Below are 17,071 nucleotides of genomic sequence, written 5' to 3' on the forward strand. Positions count from 1 at the left end.
GAATTTTTACTATTAGCTAGAAGCACGTCATTAATAACTAAACATTTGGATGTGTTTTTGAGGCTTAGTTCTATTTTTCCTACAAATAAAGACGATTAAATTCTATGCCAAATAGCATACCTTGAGTGACTCCATGTCTTCATTGTGTTCACATTTTGCTGTCATGAGAGATGATACTATGACCCTCCTGGTTCTGGAAACAGTGGCCTCTATGCAAAGGAATGAAACAGTGGCTGTTGTTCCACAGCCTTTAAAAGACAGTAATGAACATACAGACACTGCTTTGAACTGCAAGACACATATTTGCTTTAAACTCATACCTGTCTAGAAAAACGAAGTCAAGGTCATCTAAATGTTGTCAAATACGGGTGAAAAGGGCAATGATAGATGCTAGTCAGCACTAAGCATGAGCTTGTAAGTCTGATCTAAAGGCTCTTTGGAAAAAAATTTAGATTACATACACACAGAGGAAGGATGCTGGTGGATGGAATGTGCAATAAGAAAAGAAAATCTGTGATTAAACTGTCATTTAATTCCAATTAGTGAACATGAGGGCAACACAAAATGTTCTTATTTAGTCTTCTCTAAATTAGAGCTCTTGATTATTACTGTCTTGATGTTTATAAGAACCAATAGGTTTTAACAAAGTAATAAACCAAACTGCCTCAATGGTCATAAAATATCAAACCAACTATCATGAACAAAACTAATTAAATTATAGAATGAATAGCACTATATTGATTCTATTGTACTAATCTTGTAGAAGAGTCCAGACCTCTCTAATAACATAAAATATACTGAAATCTTTAAAAAATTTTGTTCAAATGTTAGACAAATTCAAGCATGATTTAAAAGAAGTTCAGATTTTTGCAAAGTTGTTTTCCTGCCATGAGACACAAAATTTAATATGTAATCTCAAACTATTTAACAAAAGGAGAACTACTAATGTTGTAGGAAACTGATAATGATCAGACACCACTCAAAGCATCCTATCTGCTGCATTATGTTCATAGGCTATAGGTATAAAATTCATATTCATGCTGTTGGAGAGAGAACTACGTGAGCAGGTGGAGCTCCTTCGCAACACAGAAGGGAATAGAACTTGTCAAGAGATTGTGATGTGAGCAGAAAACCAGCCTGAAGTTCCTCAGGCTCTTTCTGCAGCGAATTCATGTGCTGTCCAGCACCTTTTGAACAAAGATGGTGAATACTACATTTCACCTTGTTCTTGAAAGGCATCCAGTTACCCACATGTGACCTCCAGAAGACATAGATCAGTTCTGTTGTATGAGTTGGTCTTGATTCGGTTGCCTTAGTCTTGAAATTAATTGCAGTGCTACCAACCGGCATATATGAACATAATTAACATCTTTATTGTTCTAAGTCAATACATGAAAGGAAACAAAGAGGCAAAGCATGCATTTGTTGTACAAGTCACATGAATAAGAATGCATGGAGAGTATCATCAGCCATATTCTTTTAAACCAAGTGACTGAATATGTATAATCCAATATGTGACAAGCATGCTCTGAAAAATCTTTAGTTACGGTATCTTAGACAAGTAATTCTGATACCTATCCACTTCCTTCTCTCATCCCTTTGATGCACAATTCTGCATTTTAATAAGCATGTTTGGAAATCAAAGTTGACATATTCAGAAGCAAGCAAATTTTGGGTGGTCTTTTAATCAGCTGGGAAGGAGGGAAGAACACAGAGATTCTTACTGTTGGTATGAAATCTAGCATTTTGTTCATTTAGCTTTTCTGTACGAACCTACGGTTGGACTAATTTCTTTAGCAGATACCTTCAGTAAAATTAGTTGAGTGGAACTGTTACCTCAGTCTATACTAGTTATCTTATTCTGCAAACTTGGCAGTATCATTCCCACATGATGGTTTTGTGGAAAGGGTAACTAATTTGAGGGTGGAATCATTTGGTGAGCTCTGATGAACATTCACATTTTGAATTTATTTTCTTGCACGTTTTCCCCATATTTCAGCTTTTAAAGACATACTGTCAAAATCGTACTTCAGAAGATACCTGAAAACCTTTCAAAAGTACTGAGCTTTTGTTGACCTGAAATTGAAAGGTCAAAGTTAGGTTTCCAATTTGAATTTCATGAAAAGTGACTATATATATGAAATGTCTAAAATCTTGCTCACTGTGAAAATGGCAGTTGTGTCACTCTCAGGGTCATTTGTGTGTGTGTGTGTGTTAAATAAAAATTACACTGGTATAGTACCTTAGAATGTCTTTACTTCAAAACATATTGCAAGTATGACAGCTTCATAGAATTCATCTTGAGTTAGTTGATGTATTACTTTTTTATTTATTTGAATATTTACTTGAAACAAACGTGAGAATACATATTTGTGTACATTTGTAAAGCCTGTAATAGAATTATTATTATTATTATTACTACTACTACTACTACTACTACTACATTTTAAGGGCTAAACGGGATTGAATAATAGTGTTATACTGTGGATATCTCTATGATAGGACAGTGTGCCAATACCATTAATCCCAAAGGAACAGGTGTATTAACCATTAGTCTTATCTCATTCCACTGTATTTTTTCAATATTTTTTTTTCCAAATACTTTGCCCTAAACATTTTCTGAAATGTTTAAAATTTGATAATGATATTTCCTTGATCATAATAAGGGCTTTTTTCATGACCTACTTTACATTTTCCTAGCAATAATATTTTTAATATGCAAAGTTCTTTATCTGTCCAACCAGTTACCCATTCTTGTCCTTAAAGGACATTTGGCTGATGTATGCCATGTATTTGTAAGGGTATTCAATGAAGGGATCAGGTAAATTGGCTATCTCTTGAAAACATAGTAAGTTTTTGTAGGTTTGTGGTTTAGCCCCTGTGTATGACCACCTCAGCCAGTACCTTCAGTTGCAACATTGGTAATGACTTTCTTAACTGGGACTGTACAAACTGCTACATGCTGCTTACATTTTTTTATAACCAAGGACACACATTTCAGAAAATATTTGACAAGGAAAATATGTGTGTTTTCTGTGACTTTTCTAATGTTTCTTTTTGTTATAGCTGAGCCTGTTTATCCTCCCACTCTCAGTCTTTTAGTTCTCCTATGAGCTTTTAATTTCAGAAGGCAAGACACTAGATTCTCTGTGACATGAATGCAATAATATGGCTTGCAAAACTGTTTCAAAGGCTGTCAAAATTGCAGTTTGGTGTCCAAATGTCATGTCTAAAAGGCCATACAAACATAAGGCATTTCTGTCCTATGAGGATAAAAATCTATAATAGTGCAGTGATCTGAAAGAAGTGTTCTTTTAAGTGCTAGTGAGGTCTATTTTATTATAGTTGCACTGTTGCTTGACCCTCCAGCACCAAACAGTTCTGCTGTGGTGTTAGATAAAAGACCGTAACTATAGCAGTGCTTATAGCAGAGACCTCTAGCTATTGTGTCTTGTAGGAGGAACAGAGAAGATACCTAAGCAATTCTTCTGCAAAGCACATCATTAACAGAAAGCTTCTCACTGGATTTATCTGTGTTACTACTTTCAAGAAGTGTTGCTGCCAGTCTTGCTGTGTAAACTCTGCTGTGGAAAATGACCCTTAAGTGGTTTTCTTTTTACATTTAAGGCTCACAACTATGGCTGCTTAATTTGCAATGATACACAGATTCCAATAAAAATGAGATTTGAAATGAAGCTTCTGTTACTCTTCAACCATTTTTTTCGTCTCTCTCCTGCAAATTTAAGTGATTTGTGTTCCTCAACCCTGTAGCAGCAAGCCTGTTTCCGTTTAATTTTTTTTTCACACCAGTCTGTTACTGTTTATGAATGTCCATTTAGATTATTTGATAAAGAATTAAAATACAGTATTAAATCAAAAGTAGTAAAGAATACATGATCCTAATCAGATAACAAGTTTTGTATAATGGCAATGGAGCTATATATTCATGGTAAGACAAATAATAATACACACTTATAACTCCAGGAATGAAAATCTGGACTCAGTTGGATCTGATTACACCATTGACAAGTAGTGTTATAAGAAATATCCTGTGATACTTACTCCTTATTCATATTCCTCAGGTTTCTCAAGCTGGTACTAGGGGAAGAAATCATGAATGTAGATTCTTCATTTGGAAGAATTGGAAACTTCCTTTCCAGCTCTCAATGCATTTGGAAGCAGTTGTAATACACTCCAAAAAATTAACAACAAAAACAAATCTATTTTTTTAAACATTTTTACCTGCCTGGCTGTTTTTATGGCTAGAATTTGTCCATACTCATGATTTTTTTTTTCCAAAATATCCTTGTTTCCGATGTGTCACCCCATTTTCATTCTTTATAAAAGGAATTCATTAGAAAGAAGTCATCCAAATGAGCAATATACAGTGACAATGTTTACTGTGTAAAAGAAGCCAGAATATTCAAGACAGTATTGGTTAAAAAAACATTACATGTAGACAGTGTTAGTAAATCCACTCTTTAAGAGCAGGTGCTTTGTTGGTGAAGACTCTATTCCTATCTATTTTGAATATTAAATAACACTAAAGTAGCCGAATACTGGTACTAAATCATATTCTATTAGCTTCACTTGTAAATCTGATGTAAACAGTGAAGAAAATAGCCAAATGTAAAAATGCAAATTTTTAAACTAAAGAAAAGACCTGATTCATCTTTTGCTGCTGTACCTCATCTATTGTTAGGTGTCATGCCTGTGATGTCAATATGATATATTTCCATTATGTGTTACTGGTGCTTTGGCTTTTTAATTTTTTCCTATGCATTATGAAACTAGTTTTGATTTTAGTAGTCTGGAAAAGTTTGAAAGATAATTATTTTATTTTACTTTTACTCCTTCCTAATATGTAAATTTCTATCTCGTAAAATTACTTCCTTTGTGAAGTTTTCCTCTTTGTCATAACATCTGTTTTACTTTCCTTTTTTATTTAGAAACATTCCACAGTACAGCAGCCTTGCTTCCTGGTTTCTAATTGCAAGAAACTCATTAACTTCTGTTAGTAAAAATGTAGCTTTTCATAGTGAACAACGTCCTTGAATCCTCAGAAGAGGATTATGAGTTATTTCTTTATGCTACATATGGAGATTACAACCTATAAGCAAAGCATAAAGACTTTCTAACTACATTCACAGAGCGGACTTGTTTTAGGGCATTTTTGGGGGGTTGTAGAATCTCTGTGGTTTACTACATTAAAGTATTTTGCATGGGTTTTGTTCATCTTATGTTATCCTTAATCCATTTTTATACTTTGGTTTAAAAAAAAAACACACACACAAAAAAAAAAACCAAAAACATAGCCAGGTTTATTCAGAAAAGAAAGGTGTTTACAGTTTTAATAGCTCATTAATCCAGTGAGATTTCATATTCTTCTCTACCTTACTACTTATCAGAGAAAAAAATTTAATATTTTATTTTTATAGTAGCTTTTATATTTTCAGTGAGACATTAATAAACATTTCCATACCTTTTTTAACAGAAACAAAGCAGAATAATTATAAGCAAAGTGATAACATTAATTCTGGAGTCCTGCTTCCTCACTGAGTAAAGCAGAAGAGAAAATACAAAATACTATGTCTTCAAGACTTAAAGCTCTCTTTTCACCTGAAATTTAGCAACAGACGGTCAGCAGCAGAAGTTTCATAGAGGGAGATTCTCACAAGTCATCTGGATTACAAGACTACAATGTCATCTGCTCAGTTTTCCAGCTGGGATGATTTAGGCAAAGGAATCCATTGATAAAATGGCAGAACCAGGATCACTGGGCCTCACAGTCATTTTGTTTCCCTAGTACCCCTGGATTTTAGGGTGAAAGGTTGAGAGCATTTTGGAGTTGCTGCCAAGTCTCCGTCTCAGCCAGTATGCTCATTTTAACAAAGACTTATGATCCTGTGCACTGGAAAACATTATTAAAGGTCTTACTCTTGCCAAAGCCCAAATGCTAAACACCTTTACATGCACAAAGTGTATGATGAAGCATTGGTCTGCTTATTCAAGGAAATGGGAAAGAGAAGTTACATTGAAAAGAGCGGAATAGTAAGTGTAGCAATATAATAGTATTTTTTTCTCATCCTGACTGTCCGACTCCCTGAACTTCGCTCTCACCAATTTTAGAAGAGGGAGGAGGGTAGTGATGCTGAATCCTGAGGAACGGCACCTCCTCAGTCTCAGCCTTGTCCTGTCCAACAGGATAACATCTACTTGATCTGGTTTCGTCCATCTCCCTATTTTCTGAGTCTCTTATTAACTTCTATTTACTTAATCTTACAACCCAATGAACTGTTAGTACCTCATTGCACTCATACGCAGATGGTGTCTGACCCACAGAGAAGTTAAATGTCCTATTCGATATGATTCAAAAGATCTGGTGGCAGAATTCAGCTGGGACTCCCAAATCTAGCTTATGAATGTTTGTTCTTGCCTGAGTAAGTTTAAGGACAAAACTTGCCACTAAAAATTGAATGATTGTGTTACCATTACCTAGATACCTGTTCAAATATTTTATGAAATGGAAAACTTGGACCTGTGTTTTAATTTCTAAAATTATTTCAGAGTATCTACACCTTTCCATGTCTTCAGTTTCCCACTACTCAAAAGTATTAGGCTTTGTTTCAAAAGCAAATATATCCATCCTCAGTCTTCTCCAGCACATACTTTTGTACATTTGCGTTTCTTGCCATTTGAGTAAGGTCCAAGGGTGCTACATTTTGCCCTGCAGCTGATGTTCAGTTTAATCAAACATACTTTCTATAATCCATGACACCTCACCTTAGACACTGATCTCCCATGCAAAGTCAGCAAATGTGTCCTGACAGTTTGAGAATAATGTATGTCCTGAATACCCTTCATGCAATAATATCCTCAAACACTTCAGAGAAGTCGAACATTTCATGAGTATCCTGGTAACTTATAAACCAAGTTGAAATACTCTGTGCCTTCAACACCACAGTTTAATGTTTACTTCAGAAAATAATTGTACCTTTCAGATTTCTCTGCTGTCTGAGGCACTTTGTCAGTGAAGACAGGTAAAGGAAAAGATTTCCATTCTCATGTAGTAGCCTTATTCCTTCATAGACACGTTGTGTGATTTCATTTAATGTAAAAGAGAAACGGCTGATACGTCAGTCACCTGCATCTTTCTTTCAGAGGAGGTAAATAGCAATAAATAACAACGTAATAATGCAAAACTGGAGTCTAATATATGATAAAAACACACTTGTACAGGTCCTAGGCATTATTGCATGACCATCACAATGACATATGGGTACTGAAAAATTATTGTATAAAAATATAATTCTATCACAAAGTGTGTTACCTTGTTCTCCACCATTCCCTTCCCACTGCAGGCATTGAGCCAGACTCATGTGCGAGTCCTTCCATTTACTTGGGCAGGTGTTGGGTTAGACCTGTGCCCAATGCACTCCTCTGAGGGGTAGGGGAAATTCTTTGCAGTGAACTCAGCAGCACCTGCTAATCTATTTGTGCTGAGTATCAGAAGTCTTCTACAAAACATTTAGACTTTCACACTTGGGACCGTAGTCATAAAATCAGACTTTTAGGGCTAACTCCTGTTAGTGTGATTAATGAGAACTACAGCCTGGGAGAAGAGGTTGAATGGCTTTGAGTCTGAATGAATCAATTAGGGAGTCATTAATAGGAAAAAATTAAACTGACCGATGCAGAATAACATTGAGGATGACAAGTTTACTTTTATCTATCCAGGGCAGCAATTCTTACTGCTCACCCAGCAGTTCCCTGCTTCTGTTAATTCCTCAGCCAAACTTTTGTTATTTTATTGACACACACATGCATACTCACATACACACTTCTAACATGTTTTATATGAACTCACTTATCTGCAATATTTTCACTTATTTGTCAAAAAAGTCTCTATATATAAAATGTCAAAAAAATGGAAACATAATATCTGCGATATTGGATGTCAAACACAATGAGAAGCTGCATCTAATTTTGACTGCTACAATAAATTTCTCTCACTTTATTCCTCTTCTGATTACTTTAAATTCTTTCCTAATTTTTATGAGGACACCATGAGAAAATTCAGAGCAAATGCTGGAATAAATGTTCCACACCAAGCTGTCATTCGTTCATCAAGTGATTTGTGACAGTTTTCCTGTCAGAGGTCCCTTTAAAGTACATTTTCCTAGTACTGATTATTGGACGAGCATTGCTCATGCTCATACTAAAAATCATTCTTACCTTTTTTTGTCAACACCCTCCAGTGCAGTAGCATTGACATTTTACTTTTCTATCCTATATCAAAAATGAAATAGAATTGTTAGAGGAAGTTGCAGATCAGCTCCATTCTCCCATGTTATGCTATTAAGCCCTAAGATTTCAGTGCCTTGAAGTTAAAATACAGGCTAACACTTCCAACTGTACGACCTGAAATTAAACTGAGTGTTTAATTCTTTGTAGAAGCAATTCATAAAAGCATTAGTTATTCTTCAAAGAAAATTCCATTTTTAAAAAAATTATCTTGGTATTATTGTGGTTTACTTCCTTCCGTATGCATTAATGGTGTTTAATATCATGTGGTGGCTTTTTTTTTTTTTTTTTTGGGGGGGGGGGGGAGGGGGGTAGTGGTGTGGTTTTTTTAAGGATAACTTTTGCTTTGCTTATTATATCACATGCAATTCAGGCACTTCAGAAAATTGTTAATGCCCTCGACCTCTTACTGCAATGAATGCACTTTGCAGTGGAAGTGCAGCTGACAGCAATTGATGTCATGACCATACTAATATATCATGTTGAATCAGATTTTTCAAGAAAGCAACCAATGATTAAAACTGTTATTAATTTGACAAATTATAATGACTTTGGCAAATAAATAGAAACTGAACGCAATTATTAACAAGCTTCGATAAGTAAACCTGGGTTTGCAATTTCAAGGACAGTTTTTCTAAGAGGCAACGGTTTTGCCAGGATACCTGTAGTTCTGTTCTTTGAGAAAGGAGTCTGTCAGAGTTCAAGTCATTGCGAATTTTGATTTGCAAAGTCATGGACCTTAATGTGAGGATAAAGGACTTCAGTTAACTTGCTGGGGACATATGTCAGAGGACTTTGCAGATCATCTGTGAAAGATGTTTCAGTCTGCTGCATTATTTATAATGAAAATGAAATGAAGACAATTCTCTTACTCCTCTCATGTACACTAGAAAGACTTCTTCGAAATCAGTGGCTCCTCACCTCTATTCAAGGCCAGAAATTTGGCCTTGATTTCTGAACCATCAGTAACTAAAGACTTGATTTCCTTTTTTTTCCCTCAGTATAAAATCTTTCTTTAACTGGCGATGCCTTATTGTGTGTTGTTTGTTTGTTTGTTTTTTTCCAGAACGATTCAATGTCTATCTTATGCCTACACCAAATTTAGATATCTATGGGGAATGTACAATGCAGATCACACATGAAAACATCTATCTCTGGGACATCCACAATGCCAAGGTCAAGCTGGTCATGTGGCCTCTGAGCTCTTTGAGGAGATATGGACGTGACTCAACATGGTTCACATTTGAGTCTGGAAGGTAAGAGCTAAGGAGTAGGAAACAGCAAGAAGAATAAATAAGCAGTGATTTTTGAGAAGCAGCCTGATAAGTTAGATTAGCCTCTCATTATAAAGAAAGATGGAATACATGGCCTTTCCATAGACCTGTTTGTTGAATGTTACTTTTCAATCTGTTCAGCTCAGTGTTCAAAATAAGTGTTGATATATCTTATATTTAAAATGATCTTAAGCTTCCTCTGACTTTTATTTAACTGTGGTTGAATTGTCATTCTTAAGGTTTATGAGCCTCACTGTGCTTAAACACTAATGTGTTATAATTTGAGTACTTTTGATGTAGAAGACATTAATTCTGGATCATGGAAAAGGCTGATCACACAATATGAATGGAATAACTTCCGCTACAGTAGATATTACTCTTTTTGGGTGTTCCTGATGACTGATTGCCACACTGGAATGTAATTGTAGGCAGAAGCACAGAGAACATTGTGAACCCATAAAAAGGCTAGCTCTTTTTTTCTGCCTGCAGTTTTAATCCTCATTGCTATTTCCATCCTCAGATTAGTTTTAAATGTCCGTGGAGCTCTGTTTTGTCTCCCTTTCATATCTTTTTAATGCATTTCATTGGACCGTTAGGTCCATTGCTTTTTCTGTGTTTCTGTGCAGAAATAATTCTGCAGTCATCTCTGTCTTTAGTGATGTTTCATCTTGTATTTTATGCTTCTAGACTTTTCTAAGTTTTTTATACTTCCTTATGCAGAGCCTGAATTTTCTGAAACGATCTGTGAAATTACAGGTCTCTACACTCTTGGGTTAGCCACGTTGCCTTGGTAAAAATCTTCATATGCATTTTGATGTGTGCTTATTCAATATCATTAATATTCACAAAAGTAGAGTTGGCGATCACAAACAAAAGCATGGATCAAATGGATCCTACAGCCTAAGAACTTAATGACCTAAATTATTCTGCAGTTTCATACAGACAGGAGTTACCACTTAACTCAGAACTTTGTATATACAGACTGATGTCACCAGAACATTGTAGTGCTCTGTTACTTTTCTCTGATGACTTCACTATTAAAAATCATGAAGACAGCAATACTTTTTTATTATTATTATTTAATAATGTTTTACTAAAAATTAGCAACAGCTTACCCATGTTTCAATTTAATTTCAGTGATTAAGCTGTAGGGCTCATTCAGATATACTCTTTTAGCAAGAATAATTTGCTAAATCATTCCTTCCCCTAGGCCTCAAGCTACCTCATGTGAAACTAGTTCAAGCAGCATACCCACACAATACCAGAAAGCAAGTAAAATGACTAAAAAATGCCTGAAACTCACCGTATTGTTCTGGAGAAAAGCAAGCAAGCAAGCAAAGAAACAAAACCACTAGGATTTACCTTTATCCCATTCTTTGTGAATATCCCACCCATCTGATTCTTTGGCTAAATTTTTATTTTCAAACATACATTTTATTAAAGGGGAAGGGTTATTTTTGCATAAAACGATAATGATTGAAGACTTACTAAGAGCTGCTTATTCAGACTAGTGTATCTGTCTGTGAGTAGACCCACTTTTAATTGATTCTGAAGGAAACTATCTTTGGAAATTGAAATTGTCATTAACAAAAATTAAGCTGCTAAAACTAATTCAGATTCATTATTTGAAGATGATTTCTTATACCTGTCTCAAAATATAGGTGTTTCATTCTCTATAATGTTTTAATCATTAAAAAAGTCATTCTATATCATAGTGAGATTCTTTTTTTTTTTTCTTTTTTTTTTTTTTTTGGCAAGATAGTTGCTTTCTGTACTGCTCTATGGTACAACAGTACTAACAAGCTATGTATAGTGATTGTATATATTCAAGAAAAGTCTGAGCCTTATCTCTGCTTTTTTAAGCCTTCTACAGTATTTTAATTCCATACTAGTACCTGACTATCATCTTCCCCTACAATCCATGGACCATACAACCTGATAAAAAGTGGATTGTTTTGCTGTGTTTTATTATTATGAGCCAGTTCTGCCTTTATCTATCATGCTTTACTGTCTTTGATCTGATTCCTCCCTTTTGCTTGCTTGGGAGTGCTTTATCTGTCTGATTTGGAAATGTGTAAAGACTAGATTTAGACTCGCAGAAAAACGTAGAAGTAAAAAATAGGACTAGAGAAAAGTCAGTGTCTTCAATTACATCTGAAGATTAATGCTTATTTTAAAATCTGTTGTTGATTTTTTTTTTACTTTTTATTTTTTAACCAGGATCTTTCTCATTTTTTCTAAACATGATTTTCTTTGTCCCTTGATCTGTTAGTGCCTTAGTACAGTAAATTGCTGATGCATGCTGTCATCAGAAATGAAGTGCTCATCCATGTTTTATGACAATGTTACGCAGCAAAATTGTCATTGCTTTACTTTTTCCCTAAGGCTTAAATATTAAATGTAGACAATTGCTTTAAAAGAAATATTTTTAAATAGGTTCTTATTTTTTACTGAGTTTTAGCAGCTATGCAGTATATGTGTATGAGGTTTGCATGAACATTAAGAGCTCAGGTTTATATATTTATTATCCATCCTCAGTTCTGGTATTACTTTGTTTGAGTAAATAAATCTCTCCCATTAAAATAAATGCAGATATTCACAAAGAGATACTATGATAAATTGATTAAAATTAAGCTTTCAAACAAGTACATTTATCTTTTAATAAACATATTGTTTTGCATTTAAATGGAATATGGAATTGGATGTATAAAACTAAACTGTTCACTTCTCTATTGAAATGCAATAACTATATGATTTGGAGGATATCTTAAATATGAGAATAATGAACACAAATTCTTTCCAAATGTCAGATCATTCTGTTTGGTTTTGCACTGAACTGGAGTTTGTAAATATGTCTCTTTGCACTACCTATGAAGTTAGACTCATCCTTATTTTTCATTATTCAGTGAATCAATGAAAGTTAATATTTCTTGCACAGTAGTTTACTTAATTCGTGTTCTTCCCTATCCAAATTCTGCTGAGATTTGGGGGAAGTACAGTTTTGTGTGGCTTTGATGCTGGAAGGAGAGATTTTCATTATTTAAAGTACCTGGTTAGGGTTAACCCATGCAAAGTATCCATCGATCAGAAAATAGTAATTCACAACTCCATTAGGCACTACAATAGTTTTGTACTGATTAATACTGTGCATCTAACACGGTGAATGGATCCCACAGTAATTCAGAGCACCTGAGGTAGGAGCCTATCATTTAATTTTCCTAGAGCCAGGTTTTCCACCTGAACAGATTTGGATTGGCTCAGGGAGTTTTAATGTTGAATCATCAATAAGTCAACAGGATTTCCTTAATTTATGGACATGCATAATGTGTTTGGACACCTCTTTCTCATTATTTTGGGTATTGGATATGTTGGAGACACTGTGCCTAAGAATGCACTCAGTCTGCATGAGTGCACTTACTTTTCTCTTCAAGCTTTTGGTACCGCTGCTCCATGTATGGGAGCACTTGTCCCTGAGTGTCTCTGATTTCAAGTCCCTGAAATGGGAAGTGTGCTGCTTACAGAACTGCCCACACAACTGTCCAGATGAAGGTATTGCAAATTACATGCAATCCAAGAAACATTCCAGAAAACATCAGATGTGAAGACACTGTTTTCAGACTCCTGCCAAAGTTACAGGATTCATTTTGCTGATGTTGCAAAGCAAATAATCTATGACAAAGGCCATAAGCAATATTTAAAATTCACTCTCTGGAAACTGCAAAAGGCAGTTGTCCAAGCATTCCTTTTAGCAAAACAAGCTGGCTGAGGCACATTGTTAGGAGCATATAAGGAGACTCAAGAATCCAGAATTGAGGCACTGAGAGAAATAAACACAGATGGACTCTTTACTGTTTTTTTCTTTTGCTGTACTGCAATTCTGCCATTTACATTAAACAATATTTTCTATGTATGGAAGCTGTCTGGCCAAGTCTATTAAGTGCTGGCCAGAGGTATCAAACAAACAAACAAACAAAAATACCAGTCTGGCTGAAGTCAAGTTAAACATGGTGAGAAAATACAATGATGGGATGGGCTGTGGAAGCCCCAGACAAACTTTGTGAAATACTGCAAGTTTCTGCTGAGTAGAGAGGTCAAGGCAGTAGGTTTGTTCTTGAAGTTTTGAGAACACAAGGAGCCACAAATCCATGAAACTCTCCTTTTTCTGAAATAGATTTTCTTCTATTTTATAGACAAGTTGTTGAAATTTAAACAGTTTCAAGTCTTTCCAAGTTTATTCATACTGTGCATTCAGAGACACACATTGAATCACACTAAAATATTTTTTCTTTATTTTTTTTTCCTCATCAGAGAAAACATAAAGAAATGTAGTATTCCCTGTCATTTTTAAGATCTGGAATCTGTTTCTTTGGTTGAGAAAATATTAAGCTCAAACATTGCAGAGTGGTGACATGAGAATTTCTCAGGTTTGCTTTTTTTTCTTTACGCAACCCAGGACTGACAATTTTCTCAGAGGTAGATACGCAGATGCTAGGGTTATCTGAAGCAGAAAGTTCAGTGTTTCCTTCAGGCACTACATCTGATTGGAATTTTTCATTTGTCTGTCAGTCCTCGTTGATAGTTTCTGGTGTCAATGTGAAATGTATGTCAATTAACAAAGTCAAGTTACAGGAAACATCCTCATTTTCCCTTACATGGGGAGAGGCCCCTTATGTGTGTGTGCGCCTCATGAGACAGTTGTTCTGGACTTCACACACTGATGTACATATCAGCTCAGGTCTATACCTCCCTGAAGAGAAGCCTTCAATTCCTGACTGCTGGTGGATCATCTAAATTGTGGATTAAGTTTATCATAGAATTATAAATCACATATTATAAATCATTCTAGTAACATTATAGATCATAAACTTGTCATGGAATTTGTAAGTCACTTTGAGTTGAGCAGTAATACGAGCACCCAGGTGCAGCTGCAATAGATAGATCTACCATTTCACATAAAAGTTACCTCAGAGCTTTGAGCACCCCACACTTAATAGTTAAGTTTGTTAGGATCCTTTTCTTCCTTTACATCTTTGCAATATTTGCAAAAAGCCTAATTACCCATTATGTGAAATTTCAGTGGTTTTGTTTTACCTGTTTTCTCACTGCCCCTTCACTTCTCACATTCTTTCCCCAGGCAGTATGTATTGCTAAAATCTGAAAATAACTTCAAAAAAGAAACAGAAATCTCTTGTATGTATCCTCCTCTTGGCTTTTTCAGTAATCACGTAGCTCTAATTTTAGGAAACGTGGCATTTTTATCACTGAATATGTTTTAGTTCCTTGTATTTAGCAGTGCCAAGGTTATACTGTAATATGTTTTAATTGTAGTTCCATTCCTACTTTTTTTCCATTCCAACTTCATCCCAACTCTCAAATTGCCTTCTTCCAAATTCCTGAACTGAAATAAGTTCTGTGTTTGTCATCTGATTCATTTAAACCCTACGTAAAAAGAAGTTGTGTGTTTAACTCATCTGCAGGACTCTTACTCTGGTTTTGATCATGGTACCTAATCTAAGAACTCTTTCAATAGCGGAAACTGATACGGCTTGTTGTAAGTGACTTGTAAAGTGCTCACTGAATTTTCTCTCTGCCAAGGCTCCTCTCAAACTGCTCTAGCATCGGTAAGTCAGAGCAAGTTCGACCAAAACTCACATAACAATGAAATTGTCCACAGTGTAACTGAATATGGCAGACAGAGAGAAGGCGGCATTATATGCATGCTTCTTTATCCTAAATTTCTATTCTAACTTATAAAATGTTCTTCTCTTTTTAGTCACTGTTTTGAAAATTTATCCATGATAATCACACCTACAGATTTTCTGCCAGAATGCCTGAGCCATTCCACTTTTCTGTGAAAGCTCTAATTTTGATTTGAAAAAAACAATGGCATCTCAAAAAAGGCAATAACATTAACATTACCTTTATTAAGTTGTAATTTTATCACAGATAGATTGAGAAGTCAGTGACTCCAGCAAGCTCCACAAAGTTGTATAGCATAGTAATGAACAAATGTATAAATACTAAATTGATAGGAATGAGAACATCAGTAGTTCATTAATTCACCATTGCCTAACCAGTAATTTCGCTTATGAATTTGTACTGAATGAAATATATGCAGTTAGAAAAACAGTCACCTGAAGTTTGTCCAGTTAACACAAAAGACATACAGCTCAGAAGCAAAGCCTTCATCTCTGTGGTATCTATAGAAGTGGCTCATAATGGCATATTTTGCAACCCAGAGGGCATAGTGTACATTTTCAGCTGATAACTATATATACAATATCATTGTTATAATTCAAATGTTACGAAGTTTTTAGTGAAATCAATAAGAATTGTATTGTCATTGCCTAATGTATTAGCAGATAGCATGTTATGTTCCTTCTGATGATCCTGAAATAACGTGAAATGTGCCTTTCCATTGAAGTGTGTAATTTGCCTTCTCCTTTTGTAATACGGCTGTATGTCATAATCAAAATAGGGCTTGTTATAAATATTTTGAGTCTGGCCATCATTTTTCTTCCAAGTGACTTTACATCCATGCTTGAGCCCAGAAGATTTGCTATTTACAGACCATATTCTAATTGTTCCTTTTTCATACGTATGCTCTGCTGTAAGCATGGATTGTTAGATTAATATTCCTGATGCTGAATATGACTAACAAGGTTATTGGTGTGTAACATATGAGCAGAGAAGAAACAGATGAAATAATTCATACATTCTTAATCACTTTAGGACTTACTTATTGTTTCAACTCTAGATTTTAACCTTTGAATTCCACAGTGAGCAATAGCAATAATTAATCTTTTATGGCAGTTCTGAATAACTTGAGACGTTCCAGCAGCAGGTCCTTTTCTCTCCAAGAGTCGTAACAACATCTAACATTGTACCTCAAGATACAGGAGGACTGAAATATCCCAGATTTGAAAAGCAAAACAATGAAAAAGCCCCATTTAGAAAAGAAATAAAATCAACAGCAAAACTCAGAAGCTCATATATACTAATAAATTTTGCTAATGTTCTTAATTTCTTATATAGATGCCATTTACAATGAGAGCCAGAGTTTCTATTTTAGTACTTAAATACTGTTGCATCTCTTCCCACCAAGCCTATTTGCATGAGCCAGTTAAAAATGCTGAAACTGGGCACCTAATCATCTATACAGACAGTAGAAGAGTGTTGAACACTTCACAAGGGGCAATCCAGGAGGTCACGTTTTGCACAGAGAAACATCTAGCCAGCAAGAATACTAAGCACAAATAAATCCTCTTTTTCTCCAACGCTTATGAATGTAGTATCATCCATTGAGGACGAGGTCTGAAATATCCCCTGTGCTGTGGCTGTACAAACATAGAAGGAATCAAAATGCGAAGGCTTGAATTTGCACAACAAAAGAGCCTCCTTCATGAATATTTAGGAACCTGTGCAAACCTGCTCTTCCACTTGCACACAGGGAGCATTGCAGAAGGGTAAAGTAGCACAGTTTTAAACATTTG

General features: G+C 35.1%; 1 protein-coding gene across 1 annotated transcript in view; it reads left to right on the forward strand.

Annotated features, from left to right (window-relative positions):
- Window positions 1-17,071, forward strand: part of DOK6 (docking protein 6) — a 253,584-nt gene that overhangs the window by 154,637 nt on the left and 81,876 nt on the right. The window contains exon 5 of the mRNA XM_056333389.1: window positions 9,371-9,560. Within this exon, the coding sequence (XP_056189364.1) occupies window positions 9,371-9,560 (190 nt within the window). The remainder of the gene's footprint in view (window positions 1-9,370; window positions 9,561-17,071) is intronic.

Source organism: Falco biarmicus, chromosome 3 (assembly GCF_023638135.1).
Source record: "Falco biarmicus isolate bFalBia1 chromosome 3, bFalBia1.pri, whole genome shotgun sequence".
In the NCBI taxonomy this organism is placed as follows: Eukaryota; Metazoa; Chordata; class Aves; order Falconiformes; family Falconidae; genus Falco; species Falco biarmicus.